The sequence below is a fragment of the Nilaparvata lugens genome, chromosome 6, assembly GCF_014356525.2.
Source record: "Nilaparvata lugens isolate BPH chromosome 6, ASM1435652v1, whole genome shotgun sequence".
Classification (NCBI taxonomy): domain Eukaryota; kingdom Metazoa; phylum Arthropoda; class Insecta; order Hemiptera; family Delphacidae; genus Nilaparvata; species Nilaparvata lugens.
Genome location: NC_052509.1, coordinates 23,893,724 through 23,912,289, shown reverse-complemented (window position 1 = coordinate 23,912,289; position 18,566 = coordinate 23,893,724). Strand labels below are relative to the sequence as shown.

At 33.2% G+C, this 18,566-nt stretch overlaps 1 protein-coding gene across 1 annotated transcript in view; it reads right to left on the bottom strand.

Moving 5' to 3' along the window:
* LOC111047566 (dynein heavy chain 5, axonemal) overlaps positions 1–16,233 on the bottom strand; it is a 145,677-nt gene extending 129,444 nt beyond the window's left edge. Inside the window, exons 1-10 of the mRNA XM_039431399.1 lie at positions 16,155–16,233; positions 14,531–14,668; positions 13,217–13,318; positions 11,799–11,984; positions 10,564–10,753; positions 4,241–4,401; positions 3,939–4,067; positions 2,384–2,548; positions 1,799–1,912; positions 303–603 (exon numbers count right to left, since the gene is read on the bottom strand). Of these exons, the coding sequence (XP_039287333.1) occupies positions 303–603; positions 1,799–1,912; positions 2,384–2,548; positions 3,939–4,067; positions 4,241–4,401; positions 10,564–10,753; positions 11,799–11,984; positions 13,217–13,318; positions 14,531–14,668; positions 16,155–16,217 (1,549 nt within the window). The 5' untranslated portion in view covers positions 16,218–16,233. The remainder of the gene's footprint in view (positions 1–302; positions 604–1,798; positions 1,913–2,383; positions 2,549–3,938; positions 4,068–4,240; positions 4,402–10,563; positions 10,754–11,798; positions 11,985–13,216; positions 13,319–14,530; positions 14,669–16,154) is intronic.
* Between the last annotated feature and the right edge of the window lie 2,333 nt (positions 16,234–18,566).

Here is an 18,566-nt window from a genome sequence, read left to right as displayed (position 1 = left end):
AATTTCAATTTAAAATTAATTCACGTATATATGACTCTATTTTAATGTAGAAACTGTTGAATTATGAGAATTCAAGGTGATCAATTCGAAATACAACAAGGCCATTTTAATCACAAAATTGAACGCTTGAGCATATCAAAAAAATGCTGTTATTCTCAAAAACCATCATCAACTAACGAATAATCACATGGATTAAACTAATTTACTTTGATGATTAGATTCCTTCCAAATTGATCACAATTTCCAAAATTGAAACTGATTGCCTCAATAATTATTTCTCAAGAAAGACAATAGTTTTTTACCTTCCATTCTCCTTTCGAACAAGCTATTATAGTCATCGAGCAGATCGAACACTGATATGATTTTGCCCAACCGATCGCAGAAGCCGTCGAATTTGCCGAAAACGTAGTTTTCAGAGAAGCTGAACGGGGTCTGGTTGGGCAGGAAGGGCTGGCGCTTGACGAGAGTGTAGGTGTTGTGGTAGACTCTGTTGAGGCGAATGCAGTTGAGCAGTTTCTCGCGGACGTCGCTTCTCTCCTGCGACCAGATGGTCTCCTTGCCTCGACATGTCACGTACTGCTTGCACTGTTCTATCATCTGATTGTGATCTGCAACAAACATCACATAAAACTGCATTGCATTTCTTCATTTGTATGTCAGATTTTTTGTTTAGGTTGCAATATTATGTTGGGTTATTAGAGATGTTTGTTAGATTACAAGGATGTCATTTATTGTTGACAACATAGGTTTATTTTTGTTTATGTTGGGAGTACTCTTGTCTTGTACAGTTGATGTATGCTTTTTCATTTGCCGTCACGTTACAATCTTCTTCTTCATTTCTATCATCACTGTAATGATGGCCCCCCCTTTTCCCATTTGCACCATAGAAGATTCAATTGATCAGTTTCCTGTCGTCTGAAGGTCTATCAGGGGCAAAAATTCACCGGAATTTATTCGTAGACACTTCGTCGTGACAAAACACTATTCCTGAGTTATTGAAAGTTTCTGGAATTTCTGAAAGTTTTCAATGAATTTTGGCCCTTGATAAACCTCTCCACAATAAACACAAATCACTGAACGAGTCTCTATTAGTAGCCTACTGTATAAAGTGGAATGGCCAAAATTAAAAGCATTTCTTCGTTAAAACTATAGAACCTAATAATACAATGATTTCTATCCTAACATGGCGACTACTTACTTGGAAAGATAAAACAGTGAGTTCATCATTGGAATCTCTTACTGCTATTATTGAATTTGATTTACAATGCAGTTTGTAATCAATGAATTCCGGGCAAATAAATTTCTATTTCATATTCAATAAGGATACTTATTGACTGTACTAAAACAAATTTCACTCAATAACTGTTCTGTTTTATCAATGAACACTAACTTGAACAAGCACTTAACTAATTAAAACGGTTTCCACCTTTCAACCCTGCGCACCAATCCTCCATTGTATAGGACTTGGATTGTCACGACATTGTCGTGTTGGTGAAGTTAACCCTTGTGTTTCTCTGCATTCCTCTGGATTTTGGTAGAAACCAGGTCAACTTGCGAATCTCTGTGATGATCGCTGTTTCTGCCAGCAACACAGTAATAATGAGACTATATTCACAGCTTGGAACTTGCACAGGTAGAAACATCTCAAGCAAGTAGTTAGGTATCAAAATGTCACATTTATACTCAAGAGTTAATTCAAACTATTCAATATTAACTGGTAACCTGGGTTGTATTCAAATTCCTTCCAGATATCAAATAAATATAGAGAAAGAATGAGTCTAGAACCAGCACCATTAATACTCACCTTCACCATCAAAGATGATGTACGCTCGGATGTATTGTAGAACTGAGAAACGCTGTGAATGAGTCTAACAGTCTGCAGCAGGCTGAGGATTGAGTCTTTCATTCGCACCTGCACAATAAACAATGTTCAAATCAAACAATTCATCAAAATGAACAATGACCAAACGAAATTTCGTTTCTCATCACATGTTGGAAATTTTTTAACCAGATTTCAACATGACGTAGATATATAATTGAGTACCGGCACTAAATAATCAATATCCATCATTGAATTCAAAATCAAATTAAAAATAGGTGAAAAATGAATTAATTTGAACAAACTTTATATTGAGGTTTTCAAAACAATTTATGGATTCTGAAAAATAAAAATTGATTAAAAATGAATTAATTTAAACAAACTTTATATTGAGGTTTTCGAAACAATTTATGGGTTAAAAAAATATCTATGGAATGGATCAATGCGTTAATTAAGTATCAAAAAATCTCAAACGAACACTAAATGAATAGAAAATTAGGATATACAATAATAGAAATAATTATCGAACAACAAAACATACAATAATAGTAGATATATACTGACTGGATCATGCAGGTAGAGAGCGTGACAGCATTTTTCCATTGCTTGTATAAACTTGGCATTATCTCTGGCCTCATTATAGCAGTAAGTTATTTTATAATCTGTTTCTTTCCACTGCCTCACAGTTTTGCTGCGTGCAAGTAGGAGACACTGGATTGTCAATTGTACCTGGAATACAAATGAAAAAAGCGTATTTTTAAAATTTCTATTGTGATATAAACACAAAAATCAATGATTAATGTATAGTCAGTTCATTGGAAGGAGAGACAAAAAATAAAGTTTGCACTTGTTTAAGTCTAAAGTTAATGACTAGTATCAACTATAAATAGCTTATATTATTCATTGCTATTATGCTTACAAAATGAGTATAAATTAAGCTGATATGAGTCATTAATTTCATACTTACGTTTTGTCTCTCCTTCCGATAAACAGACGATAGTGTTTCATTGGAATATACAAGAGTAGGAAAGAAGCAGATTCATACAGATTATACAAAAACAAGATGCATCAACCGGGATCAGCTATCTGCAATCAGCTTATCAAACGGAATTAGCATAGTTCTGAACCCCTGATTAAAATTGTGCTTACTTGGTGTAAAAGACTGACAATTATTAGGAGACTCATAAGCATGCCGAATCATGGTATTGTAATTTATAAAAAATCCCGAAAATAATAAAATAAGCCATCTCAAGCAATTAGTCAACAAATGGATACTTAGTGTGAATCGTGAGGAAATGGAGAATTATACAGTATCAATTATAGTATCAATTTATTTATTTATTTACAGAATTATAGTAACAATTTATTCTGATCGATAGTGGTCGAGTAGTGTGATAAGATCGCAAGTATACAATAATATTAAAAATTGATATAGAATATGAATAAAAATGAAAGTAAAACATATAAAAAGGAAAATTCAAATGAATTTATACGAAATTTAATGTGTACGGTGTGTTGAGGGATTTTGAGTGTGTTTGGAATGTCTCTTTTAGGTTTAATTTCTTGTTGTATCCTAATACCATTATCATTTTACGTCTATAAGTAATATTTCTTGTAATTAATAATTATTATTGCTCTGTTTCTTTTATTTTGGTAATATGTTATGGTTTAGTGCTTATTATTGGTTGAAATTGTTGTGTTTTTCAATTGTATTGTATCATTGTATATTCAAGTATATGGAATTATAGGGAACTCGTTCCTCGCACACAGGCTTTGCCCATGTGAGCAACCTTATTCAAGTTTTGTATATGTATATTGTATATTGTTTGTACTTTTTAAGAAGAATAAAGATAATTTCAATGCTATAAATAATCACAAGGTAAGTTTTCACCGAACTCAAAATTCTAACTTCAAAAACATCAAGATAAGAATCAATTGATCACTTTCTTCCAAAAATTTGTTACAGTAGATAAGATTTAGACAGTGTAGAATATGACCAATATTTTCAGCCGTACTCATAAAAGAAATTGCCAAGATATTGCAAGAATAGAACTTGCTAGAATTTAAACTAAAAAGAAACAATAAGAACTGGGTCTAATATTTTCAAGTAGTCACTTACCTCAGAACTCTTCAGTTGGGATACTATCTGTGAAAATTGAGCACCTCTCTTTTTCCAATACTCGAGCTCATCTTGAGGTCCACTTGAGTCGTTCTCTTTCCTGAGTTGTTCACTTTCCATCAACACTTGCTGCAATCAAAAGAGAGATCCAATTTATTAATTATCTACACTAAAATAAATAAATAATTAGAATAATCAAATTCATTCAAATATGATGTTTCATTGAGTGAAAAATACTATCTACGCAAGATTTACAAGTTACCAATAAGGAAATGTCAAATAGTTGAAATGTGAAGACGCACCTCTTGTACATGCTTGACCCACTGCTTAACTCTTTCTTCAAGTGTCTGCACATTGATGGGATTTCTTATGAGTTCTTTGGCTTCAGCAGCATTGCCCACATTCTGCAGTATGATGATGTTATCAAGGAAGAAATTGGGCTCATCGCAAACCTCTTCACATACTGCAAGTACAAAATATGATATAGAAATGTAATAACATGAATATAATCGCTAATAATAGAAAAGAATATATGAATATAAGATAAGTTCACAGCTTTGAATTGTTTGGTGCGCACACAGAGGTTACAAATGATTATTAATTAGTCAAAATGGTCAATACAACCACAGTCTACTCTACATCATGAACAAATCGTAATTATTTCATGTTTTCACACACATATTTGGCCTACTTTACATACAGATTAACGAAACATAAAATCTCCTTTGTCACCGCATGCCCAGGGATTTCAGTCAGCATTCGTTCGGGAGTAAACGTTCTTTAAAACGAGAGTTGGTAGCACTGGGCTGCCCTGAAAAGTTGTTTTAGTTATTTGCTCCGTATTTTTCATCATTTTACAGTGGTTATTTGAAAGAAATAAAAGATTGGAAGAATTTGGATAGTTTATGAAAGTTCTAAGTACCTGTTTCAGTGAATTCCATGACTACATGACGGGTGAGTGACTAGTAACAGTGATTTAAATACGCGTACCACATACAATTTTTGAACGTTTTGACTCCATTTTTCTTAACCGGCATAGACCTACACACTACACGTGCTATTTCTTGTTCCTAATTCGACTTTGTGGTTCTACTAGGACTATCGTAACTGAGCAACTACCGGCTTCAGGAGTGATAACGAAAGTGAAAGTCATACTCTGATAACGGCAACAATCTGAAAAGTTATCTATACTACCGCTGACTGTTTCAAAGCAGATAATCTCCAGCTGGTTTTTGTTTATATTGCTGGTTCTTATCTAGGCTACGTGTTACTATGACAACCTAGCGCGGCAGTTTTTGAACTTTTTTTCGTCAACAATGTTTCACTCTTTTACCTCAAATAAATGAGACTATGATAGTAAACGTAGAAAGTAGAGTGTATAAAGTAGACTCAAAGCTTTTAACCTTTTTCTCTTCCCAATCAGGAGCTTCCGTATTCTGCCTTGACAGCTCTCTTGGCATTTTTCTTCCTATCCTTTTCCTTTTCACTTTTTAATTCCATATTTTTCGCATAATTTTTCATAAACAGTTCGCCATCACTCATTAACTTTTTGAATAATAACAACTGTGCATAATCGCTAGTGATTTTTTCAAATATCATTATGTCTTCAATAATAAAGAAATTCACAACACAGAGGAATAATGTTGCTATTCAGATAGATGGCTTTAATTACCGAAAAGAACGTACAATGTTGGATGGGAGAGTTTCGTTTAGGTGTCTATTCAATGGATGTTCCGCAACTTTGAAAACGAACGCCTTAATGCATAAAGTATTGGAGAAAAGTGGGTTGCATAATCATACTGCACCTGATCAGGATATTGATATTAACGATGACATTTCTATAGAGCAGACAACTCCAGTAGGCAATAAAAAGTTGATGAACATGAAACCAACTACTCCTGGCAGTGGCAAAATAACTCCCCCCTTGACATGTGATATGAGTGTAAACACACCGACTTCAAGAACAATCTCAACAAGTTCTTCTCCAAGCTTGCAAACAGTTGAGCTACTCCAACAACGCGATGATTTAATAGCTCATTCTCAAGATTTACAAAAGCAAATTGAATCCCTCCAAGAACAAAAGAAGCACATCGAGTCAATGATGATTGAATTTGAAAAAGAGAATTTATCTGTCAAAGATCAGCTTAGATGTATGTCTACGACAATTGAAACTTTGAATGCAGATAACAATGCTCTTAGGAGTGAAGTTAGTTTGTCTAGGGATGATGCCAATAAGTGGAAAAATAAGTATGAAGACTTGTTGAGATCTAAATCTAGGCGATTTGATGTTGGTGGTCAACTAGAATATTCTGGAAAAGCTCGGTCAAAGCGATCAAACATTCCAATTTTTAATGACGATGAATTTCCGGCGCTGGATACAACCAGTTATGAACACAACCGTCGCAAATGGGAATCTACAGGATATCAGGAGAAAAAACGTAGATTTCATGAAAATAAGAATATAGTTTTGGGCGACTCTATGATTAGAAACGTGACTCCTCAAAATTGTATTGTTGATGTTCGTCCTGGAATACGCATCGAGCAGCTAACTAAAGTGATTGAACATAAATATAAAAAATCGTCAGCACAGAATTATAAAAGTGTATTAATTCATGTAGGAACAAATTCAATCCGCAGAGAATCTGAAGAATCCGTGGTGAATGAGATGAGGAACATGATAAGGACAGCCAAGCAATGTTTTAGTACATCAAGAATAATAATCAGCGGAATAATACTAAGGCGTTCAGTGAGTGACTCATACATTACGAGGATTAATGACTCCATCAGAAGTGAATGCGCCAAATTGGGTGTACTATTTGTTAACCCCAATAGTTTCATCAACACCAGAGAAGGCTTAGGCAAAGATGGTTTGCATTTGAATAGGTTGGGCTCAACTAGTCTAAGTAAAATGTGTGATAACGTTTTCAAATTATTAAATGATAAGGGAAACTAATAAGCTGTGACAGGGGTGTGGAAGAAAATAATAATAGAAGATACCTTGTCAAAGACACTATTAATAATAGATATTTTAAAGACTCATATAGTTTGAAAATAATACATCAAAACATTGATGGAATAGTTAGTAAGGTAGCTCTTTTAGACATCTTGGTGGAGGATGAACAACCAGACATTTTAATATTGACCGAGCATGGCTTGAAAGATTATGAAATCAATTCCCTACCTATCAATAACATGTCTCTAGTGTGTAGTTACTGCAGAGTTGATATGAGAAAAGGAGGAGTGGTCGTGTATGCCAGTCTTGAATTTTTGAATGCTATTGATCATAAATTTACTGTTATTAATATTTCTGATTTGAGTCACATTAAGGATATTGAAATATGTGGCTTCAATTTTAAGATTGATGGAGATCCGTATGCTATAGTAGGTCTGTATCGATCACCTAGCGGTGATATTAATATATTTCTTGAAAACCTTGAAATTTTATTTAATCGTATTTGCAGTCATGTATCTAATAACGTCATTGTTGCAGGCGATTATAATATTAATGTTTTAGATAGTTCTTCTGAACATAGAAATCTTGTAAATATTCTGAATCTTTTTGATTTACACTACACGATTAAAGAGCCAACAAGAATTTCTAGAATAAGCAGAACAGCAATTGATAACATTGTCACTAACATTGAAAAAGGTATATATTCAGTACAGGTTGTTCATACACTGTTATCAGACCATACTGCACAGGTTTTTCGCACACATGGCACACGTGATTCCACCAGATTCAAGTCTAAACAAATTCAACTTGGTATTCCAATGTATACTTGTTCTAATGAAAACATAATAAAAATGAAAACCTCTTTGAGTGGTGAATCATGGGCTTCAGTTTATAATGCAATAGATGTAAACAGCCAATTTGCGAGGTTCCATGAAATTTTACAGTCTCATCTTGGCATAAATTGCCCTTTGAGATGTAGAAGAAAAAAAACTCAGAGCAAAAAGAGATTAAAAGGTGAATGGATTACCGACGAAATTAAGCAAATAAGACATCTTTTGGAAGTGGCTAAAATCAGAATTAATAATGGTTTGAGAATTGATATGGAGCAATTGAAAGCTATTAAAAAAATTTATGATTATGAAGTTGTTCAGGCAAAAAAGCAATATATGAGTAATATAATTTTGAGAGCTTCAAATAAATCAAAAACAAGCTGGAAAATCATTAATGAATTTAGAGGTAAAACAAAACAAACACAGCCTAATATAGAACTAAAAGAAAATGAAAAAAATTTAACTGATTCCAAGCAGGTAGCTGATGCATTTAATAAATTCTTCATATCAATGGCACCCAATTAAAGGCTCAAAAATCAAATCTACAAATTAATGACTCCTCTTCTTCAAATTCAAATTTTAACAGAATTTTTTCTTGTTTCCAACTAATAATGATGAGATTATAAAAATAATAAAAAGTATCAAAACGAAAAATAGTGTTGGATTTGATAATATCCCAGTGACAGTGATTAAGGAATGTTGTATTGAAATAGCTCCACCACTAGTATTCATAATGAATAACGCTTTCGAAACGGGTATTTTCCCAGATCTACTTAAAATTGCCAAGGTAAAACCATTGTTTAAACAAGGTGCTAGAACTGATATACAAAATTATAGACCTATTTCTATTCTTCCATCTCTGTCAAAGGTATTTGAGAAACTAATTTATTCCAGGATAATGACTTACCTCGAAAAATTTGATTTAATTTCAGCTTGTCAAAATGGTTTTGTAAAAGGTAGGTCGACAATTACTGCAGCGGTCACTTTTGTTGAGAATGTTATTGAACAGGTTGATAAGGGAAACTTTGTTATCGGTACATTCATGGATCTTTCAAAGGCCTTTGATAGCGTTGATAACGACATACTTCTTGATAGGCTTTCAAATATTGGAATAAGAGGAATCTGTAGTTGTCTAATCAAGTCCTATTTGACAAATAGGTTTCAATTTGTTACAGTTGAATCTCAGTCTCATGTAGCTCAATCGATGCGATTGAGTGTTACAAGAGGGGTGCCACAGGGTTCTATTTTAGGCCCATTGCTCTTTGTCCTTTACACTTACAATGTGCAAGCCTCAGTCCCAGTAGGTTTGAATATTACACTCTACGCTGACGATACATCTTTGATGTTCAACAACAAAAACTTGAATGATCTTGAGGTAGAAGCTAATGTTAAAACAAATTTGGTAGCACAATATTATAATGAGTCAAAATTGGCAGTGAACCCGCAAAAGAGTAGGCCTAAGTGTATTCAATTTGGGTCTAAAAATCATCTCTTCCAGCCTATGATTAGTATTGGCGATTCAATGGTTGAAAATGTAACAGAGGCAAACCTACTGGGGTTAATGATAGACAAGGATCTCTCATGGAATGTGCATACTGATGAATTGGCCACTAGAATCAGTAGTAATCTGTTTGTATTAAGGAACATGGTTAGGTATGTGCCCAATGAAACAGCAAAAACATTATATTATGCACTGATTTACTCTCATATTTCATATGGTATAGAGCTCTGGGGTAGCACAACATTACAGAATATTAACAAGATATTTGTACTACAAAAGCGTGCTATTAGGTACTTGGCGGGCCTGGGGTTTAATCATCCTTGTAGAGAATAATTTAAGAAAATGTCTATATTAACAGTACCGTGCATTTTTATTTTTAAAACAATATTGTATGTTGTAAAAAATATTGATAGATTTGTGACTCATGCACAGGTACACTCTCACAATACAAGGAATAGAAATGATTCGACTGTGCAACCTCATAGGCTAGCTATGTTTGAAAAAAAGACCAGTTACATTGGGACAAAATTCCTGAATAAACTGCCTGGTAGTTTAGATCATAGAAACAAAACATTCAAAACAGATTTATACAGTTACCTTTCTAACAAATGTTTTTATAGTGTTAATGACTTTTTATGTGACAATCATATTTAGGCTGTGAATATATTATAAAATAACGATGTTAAATATTACTATGTTGAAAATATGACTAATACAAGACTGTAAACTGTGACTATAGCCTGTGATATTATGTATAACATGAAAATTAGTATTTTTTATTAGGTATAAGTTCATTTTAATGACGATATTCAATTGTATTGTTTGATACTGTATTGAATAAATAAAATATAAAATAAAAAAATTATTATTATTCGCCACTGTGAACAATGGTCATCAAAGAAACATTGAGATTGATAATTTTATGGAATAAAAACCAACGATTTTCAAACTCATTGAAATATTAAATAAAGAATTTTTTGATTTGAGTAGAATAATCACAGTGAATCTGAGTATAGGCCCTAATGCCTACCAGTAGGCTACTGCGACTACTGCTGGGGGTTCAAGGTAGTTATCTGAAGAGCTGGAAACTTATTTGAGATTAATTATTTTGTAGAATGAAAACCAACAATAGAAACACATTAAAATTTGAAATAAATAATTTATTGATTTGGGTAGAACTGCTGGGAGATCAAGAAAGTTATTTGAAGACTAGAGACTTACTTGACAAATGCCAATTAAAAAGAGAACTATCAAAATATTTTACCTTCCAATTCGCTGAAATAGATGGAAACTTATCTAATAAATTAAAAATAAAATTTTATCAAATGAAAAAAGAATTGCCTTTCAATGCGCTACAAAATGATCGCAGTCCCGGCAGGAGTTGATTCTTGACCATGAAGCAATTGCCCTCTTCCTCTTCGCTTTCCGGAGATGGATGAGCCAACGCCTCCATGAACACATGCTCCATCACTCGCTGAACTGATGTCACAAGTCCAATCTTCGTAGCATCGATTATTCCAGAGAAAAGGTCCTAACCAACACAATTCTAAATTAGATAATTAACACATTTTTTAAGGATATGTTGGAGTAACAAACTATCAGTATGATATTTATATGTCTATATTTGGTTTTATCAATGTTAGTCATTACACAAGTATTCAGACCATTGAATAACATTCCAGAGAATATGCATACACATTGCAATTTTGTTTTTTAAAGGTGTAATTCCTTAGAGACTCATAACTCTAGCCGCGAGATGTAACTCTAGCCGCGTGGCTAGTCATCGCGGCTGGAGCACATAACCTATAGACTCATTACATTCTATGATTCATCATATATTTATATATATATACTCGTATATGAATCTTGAAACAGTATAGTAGCCAAAATTTCTCATTCATCTGTCGCTAATTCATAACGTTCATACAACATAAAAATCTAATGAATTTACAGATTATGTGCTCCAGCCGCGACGACTCTAGCCACGCGTCTAGCTAGAGTCGTCGCTAAGGAATTACACTTTAACAATGTCTTCTATTACTAAATCAAGAATCAACATAATTTGAAATCAAACAATTAATAATGAAGGAGGAAATTATACCAAATAAGCAATATACTTTGTAAAAGCAAGATGTGTAAACTATAAAACAGATGAGAAACTATGAAACATCAATATACAGTACTAGGTATCACGAGAAAATGTTCATTAACAACACTAGCATTGAATAGAAACATGAGTCAATTGATAGTTAAATACAAAATGACTATACCTACTTTCATATCTCAGGTTTCTACTAAGGAAAACGAGCAGATAGAGAAGTATCAATTACAAATTGGATGAGTTGTTCAGAAATACAAAAAAAAGCATGTAAAACATTTGAAATTTTCAATAATTTAGGCCTAACTTTGAATTGACCTTCAATGATTACATTGAATATTCAATGATTTCAATACATATTGTAGCTCATTTTCAAACGTGTAGTGAAACAATTTATTTATTTATTTTTACATAACCTTCTCCCTCAGACACATATTTCATAAAATTTTTCAATTGTATGGTTGTGAAAATATATGACCTTATGAAAGCCCTCTTCGGGAAGCTGCTTGCCGGTGTTGAGCCTGAACATATAGATGCAGATGCCGGTGAGAGGCACTTGCCACCCATCCGTCAGGAACAGTTTCTTCTTTTTGTGCGAACCACTGGGACCTGCCTGTGCTTTGGGTAGGGCGGCTGCCACTGCTCTCAGGCCGGTTGCTTTCACCTGAATATTCAAATACTATTTAACAAAAATGTAAACGATCATGATATGTGAGTCAATTGATGAATAATAATTATCAACATAAATAGGCAATAATACTTGAATCAAATAGTATTTTAATAAGCATGATATTACTGTGCAATAATAATTACTGGTAATAATACTTGAACAGAATAGTATATCGAATGAAATTGTTTGAATTCAAGCAATAAGTAATAAGTTCCCTTGCATCAAAGTAGGCCTATAGGAGAATCATTGAATTATTCTAGAGATATAGATATTGGTAAATAGAAACAAAAACATAAATTTATTCAATTAACCAATCACAATGAGGGAGAATGGACAAAGGATTAAAAATTTCACACAGGAATGAATAAGGTGATAGTGGTATTATAAATGATTAACTCTTTGATAATTCAATTGATTAAACCATTAACGTGAATAGGTAATAATATTTGAATCAAATTATACTTCAATAAGAATCGTATATCAGATGAGTTTGTTTGGATTCAAGCAATTAGTTTTCATGCATTCAAATGTAACGTAGGTGAATTATTGTATTATTCTAACGGTGATATTATTTAACTTATTACAAAAACATAAATTCATTCAATTAACTAATCACAATGAGGAAAAACGGATTGGAAGTTCACACCGGGACGTTTTCACTGACAGTGACATAATATTTTATACTCTAAATAAACTCTTTGATAGAGCAAACTTCTTTGTATGTTTTATTTCAGTTTGGAAGCCTTCAGAAATAGAAGATCTTTTATACCATATATATTATGTCGAAGTCTTTTTAAATTGCTTAAATTGGATTGTGACACCTAGTTTAGGAATATTGTATTGTTTCAACAAGGCAGAGAGCTGTATTATTATTAATTGTTGGATATTTTTTCCGGTTCATTCCGACTGAATTTTGCCCTTCAACGTAACTGGATACCATAATTTATAATCAAATTGAACCATGAAGTGAATTAGGATAAATATTTCCTGCTTTTGTGAAAAATATAGAATAAGTGACTTCTTACTGCTAAGGAAGACGTTTTATTTGTTTCGGTGTTATAAGTGACTTATTTTGCTGTGATTTATCAACACTATGCCTAGTGATAAATATCTCGAGTAACTAGAATATTCTTGCTGAAAAATGTATTTTTGTCAATAGATGAAGATTGAAGGCATCTATAACTTATAAGGCATCTATAACTTATAAGGCATTAAACGTGACTTACTGTTTCGACGGGAGGAGTTGGATCAGGTTCATCAACCTCCTGGTAAAACCATAATAGTTTGTTGCGCATGTGCGGTAGGAATAGCTGATTTATCTCGTCCAGCTAAAATTCAAAATAATGAAATATAATTTCTGAATATAATAGGATGAATATTATTGTAGCTGCTTCTAAGTTCTTCACATGGATAATCTTCTACACAACATTTGAAAACTGTAATAACAGTCTCATAGTAACTTATTTTGAAGCTAATCAAGACGTTCTCAGTAAAAAAAATATCAGAGACCACATAATCAAATGTCTAAATAATACAAATATGATGCCTCAGATTCTTATGACTTACTTGCTTTGTGTGTTTTACATGTTTATTTTATTGTGTTTCACATGTTTGCTTCATGGAATATCTCATTTTTAATCATCTCTTATCATCACCATCATCAACCGGCCTAATTTCCTACGCACAAGCCTCAAGCTCAAATCAAAGCATCACCCTCAGCAAAACTTTACTGAAATACAGGCATCGTATTGAAAAGGAACCAGCGGAAAGTTGAAGCATTGAAGGATTTAGCGGAGTAACTTAAAATAATTCTCTCTAGCTTTCAATGAAAATCAAAAACCTACTGTGTATCTATTTAAACGAAATGCATGAAGTACATTACATTATTTTGTAGTTACATTGACTGTACGGTATCATTTCAAAAGTGTAAAGACTTTGTAGAAGAAAATGGAGATTTGTATGAAAGATTTTTCTGAAGTTAGGTAATGAGTCTCCTCCAAAAAATGTGACGACCAAATATTAAATTCCCAAACGTATAATATAAGATGATTGAGCTAATTACATATTAGAAGCTAGATTCACTCAATCACTGCTCTACTCTTTCACTAGACTTCTTGAACAAGCACTACACTAGTTCAAACAGTTTCCTCCTTTTGAGTTTCCGCACCAACCCTCCCTTGTCTATCGTCTCGACGTCACGTTGGTGCAGTCGCCCCTCGTGCCTCTTCGCATGCTTCTGGATCTTGGTGGACACCAGGTCGACGTGCAGGTCTCTATAAAGATCGATGTTCCTGACATACCAAGGAGCATCCACAATGTTTCTTAGCACATTGTTTTGGAATCGTTGTATGAAATTGATGTTGCTGTCTCTGGTGCACCAACTTATTACATGAAGATTGAATCTACTTATTCATTGAACGTCCACGACTTTCATTTTTAATTAACAGTGTAAAAATAATGTAAACGGATATAAGTATTTGCTGAATCGAAAATTGCAAGTAAACAATGAATTTGGTAAAAATTATTGGAAAATTGTTTACCATATTTCCATCGAACACGTGGTCCATGATGTCGGTGCGATGGAGTCCCGTGCCGTCTATCAAGAGCTGGAACGTGAATTCCAGCCTTGGATCCATTTCTCCTCTCCGAGCTTTTCGCTCGCATTCCTCTCTCCTTCTCTGCAACATACAACCAATAAATTGGGTGACAGACATCACATGCAAACAAGAAATATATATATATTTCAATTTCCAGAACAATACATACAGGTCTATTGTATTTAAGCAATTGTGATGTATGAGCAGTGATGGCCCCTCAATTACAATGAATACGAACTGAAACCATCTAAAATTGGTTTAAACTTTGTTAATAAATTTAATGTTATTGACTTGATTTATAAAATGTTCCGTTAATTCCATTGTTGAAATTATTAGTATCACCTATAGCAGTCCACAAGCTTTTGGAGCTTTACTTTCACTAATCCACATTTTACATGAATACCTGTACCCATCTGTCCTTTAGATTACTGAAATAAAGAAGATCTTGATATAAATATAAATAGATATTTTTCTGTTACAGATTGAAATGAGCTTTTATTATGTAATTTAATTATCCATGATAACAAAACGGTGTGTACAACATAACTTGACTTTAATCTTGGAGAGTCGACTTGAGAGGTCATCAAATGAGTTGCAGATTTGGCAGTATTAATGTTCCATTGGAAAATAAATTCCCATAATATTGTAGGTTGAGAGGATGAAAATTATTTTTTGTCTCAACTTTGCGCCCAGCACTTATTTTTGAAAAGGCATCAACAGTATAATATTGGAACTCGATTTATAGTCCTTCTAACATAGAGAGCTAACACAAACAACTATTGTAGAATGCATCTTCATAGAAAGGAACAACATTTCAATTTATAGAAGGTTTTCTTGAACACTTAGCAATTCAAAATTACAATAAAACTACCAATAATCATACAAATATGATATTGGTGATTTCAATATTATAGTGAGGTCCACGTTATAATGGCAGTGTTTGATTGGCAATGGTATTGCTATCCTTGTCTATCAGTCAACAAAGCGGATAGCGCTATCTCTTTCTCGCTTTGCTCTGTTGCCAGATCGTCTTCCAACGATGTAGAATTAATAATTAACAAAATATTTCATTCTAATCATGAAAACTAATTATGAAATTATTGGAAAATATAATTTCTTGCTTGATATAATATGATTGATTACACTAAATGAGAATAAATAGTTAATATCACATCAATTATAAACCTGTATCAGGCATCAGCTACCGTCTATAGAAGGCATTGACAAGACAGAGGATGAGCAACGTCGTTCTGCTATCTTTCTCCACTGCCATTATAATGTGGACCTCACTGTAGCCTACTTATTCTACACAAATTCTGTAAAAGTAATAAGATTTAATTGCCAATGATCAAAGGACACATGACAAAAAGGTCCAAAATAATAGATTATACAGGCTAGGTAGAAATTTGGTTTCTGATAATAGTACAAACCTGAGTAATTTTAAAAAGAGAATTTGATGCATTCATGACTAATATATTACAAAAATACAGAGTGACCTTCAACAAAATCTAATAGTGAATAAACAATGTATTTTTGTAGGAATATTTTGTGAATTGTGATGAAATACCTGGAGCAGATCTCCTGCATCATCTTCCTCCCCCTCACTCCCACTCGAGTCATCTGAACCCATTTTACGAGGACCGTGGACAAACATTTTTCACTTTTTAATTTCAAGAATATTCTAGCAAATGTTTGACGATGAATCTTTTGTTTTATAAAATTTATTGCAGAATTAGGGCCAAGCCACACGAAGCATCTTTTCATGCATTTTCAGACGAGTCGGCAGGTCAGGAAGCTCTCCGATTGACTGATTATCAGATGATTCCCGAACGCCAAACCAATCAGCAATCGGAGAGCTTTCTGCCCTGCCGAATCGTTTGAAAACGCCTGAAAAACGCTTTGTGTGGCTAAGCACTAATTGTTGACATATGTGATATTTATCTCAATCTTTTATTGGTTTAAGCATTTTTTTACTGTTCCAATTATCATCTTAAAATACCGCACTAAGTGATGTTTTACTGCATTTAGTAAAATGAATATTGCTTTATTGAAATGCTTCTTTATGATTCCCTCACAAATTTTAAACTGAGGTAGGAATTGTATAGTTGGGGTTAAATTGTGTAATTAGACTACCTATAACTTATAATACGAACAAACAGAAAGTTATTTTTTGAAAGAGAAAGTCAGCATAAAAAGACTTGAAGGATTCCTGCATAACAGATTTTACAAGAAAACATTGTTAACGAGGGAAAACGTTTTCTTTTTAGTAGGGCCTAATTGTGAATACTGCCATGTCAAATGGAATGTTAGCATGAAATACTCCCATCTTCAATAGTCATTTGTCTGGGGTGTAGCTTCAACACCAAATCTCACTCCCAAGCCACGACCCAACTCCCAATTCTGAATTCTTCTGGGAATTTGAATATTAATTACTTATGTGCTGATTTGAATAACTTATTGGGGGGCTTGTACCGGGGGTTTCCAAACTTTCCAAGACAAGGAAAAATTTAAGAATTGGAAATGTTTTCCCAATTACTTTTGTTTAAGAGTTTAATCAAAATAGAGTAGGCATACTGACTAGACAGTTGTACTATATATATATATATAATGATTATTATGGATGATTATAAACATAAATAAATTTGAGTTTCGTACAAATTTTGCTCAATTGGGCCTCTAGAAGGAATTAAAAAAATCAATCATACACTCAAAATTATAATTTTTTCAAGAAATGTTTGAAACTGCGTCAAAGATACGCCAGAAACCAAAAGTTTCCTCAGCTTTGTGGGAACTAATAGACAGGAAATATATGAATTTCAGTTAAAACAAAGAAAGGTTTAGCTAATGTCTGGAAAGTTTGTCTAGAGGGAACTTCCAACGTATACTGAATATCTAGGTACCGTATCTGCTGGTACCGTATTGCTTATAGTTTGAATAAGTTTTCCCAGAGTTTACAAGAACGACTGTACTAAAAACTACTGTACTTACAGTACACAGGTCACAGTTTCAAACGTACTTAGTATTGGAGGATTGATAAGTGATACCAAGGTCTCCTACTAAATATTAAATCCCCAACTCCACAAATTGGGATTGTCACCTGGTCATATGGGACATATATATGAATCATATATTTATCTCATATTGATCAGGATTTTAGAGTTTTAATTTAGAAAAGTTTAATGAACAGTGTTTTTGTCTTTGAACGATTTTTGTCATCGACAGAAAGATTGTTTATTTCATTTGTTGTCAAAATTATTGTAGCTTCTCTTTTGTTTTTGATAACAAACGTGCTCGCTTGTGCGACTGATAAAAATATGTATTTGAAATGGCTTCATGTTTGGCATTGACTGAGTTATATATTAATACCCAAAATTTTACTTTTGTGTGGTGTGTGAGCTCGTTCGATAGGACTGTGAGTAAAGTCCGGCTGTTCTGGTGAAGGGGATAGATTTTGTTCTTGTTTTATAATACAGTTTTCCTGTCACAGTTCGGGCAGTTTAAAGAGAATTGTATTATTGAATAGGAAGGGATCTGAACCCACTTCATTAGATCAGTTTTTTTGATTTTTAATTAATAATTAACGTCGCGTTTCAACCAGTGGATGCCAAATTTGGGAAGCCATTTTCATAAAGGTAGGTGACTACTGAGTCATTGTTTTAAATTTTTCATAACCACAACAAATGAATCTTCACTAGCAGCAAAGCGAGTAGCCCTTGAAATATTCATCTGTTTATTATTATTTCGTTATTTTCTAATTATAATTCTAATTTTGTACAAATAATTTATTGTTTTGTTTTAATTATCAAAAACCTGTACGATCATTTCTTGTTTTTCATTTTCCCACCCTTACATACTCGGTGAAGGCAGATCTTGCTTACATATTTGGTGGAGGCGTCCGTGTTTACAGGATGACTTGAGCCATTGAGCGTCAAAACCCTCTCTAGTCTGATTAGGTACCGTATTTATTAATTCCATTTTA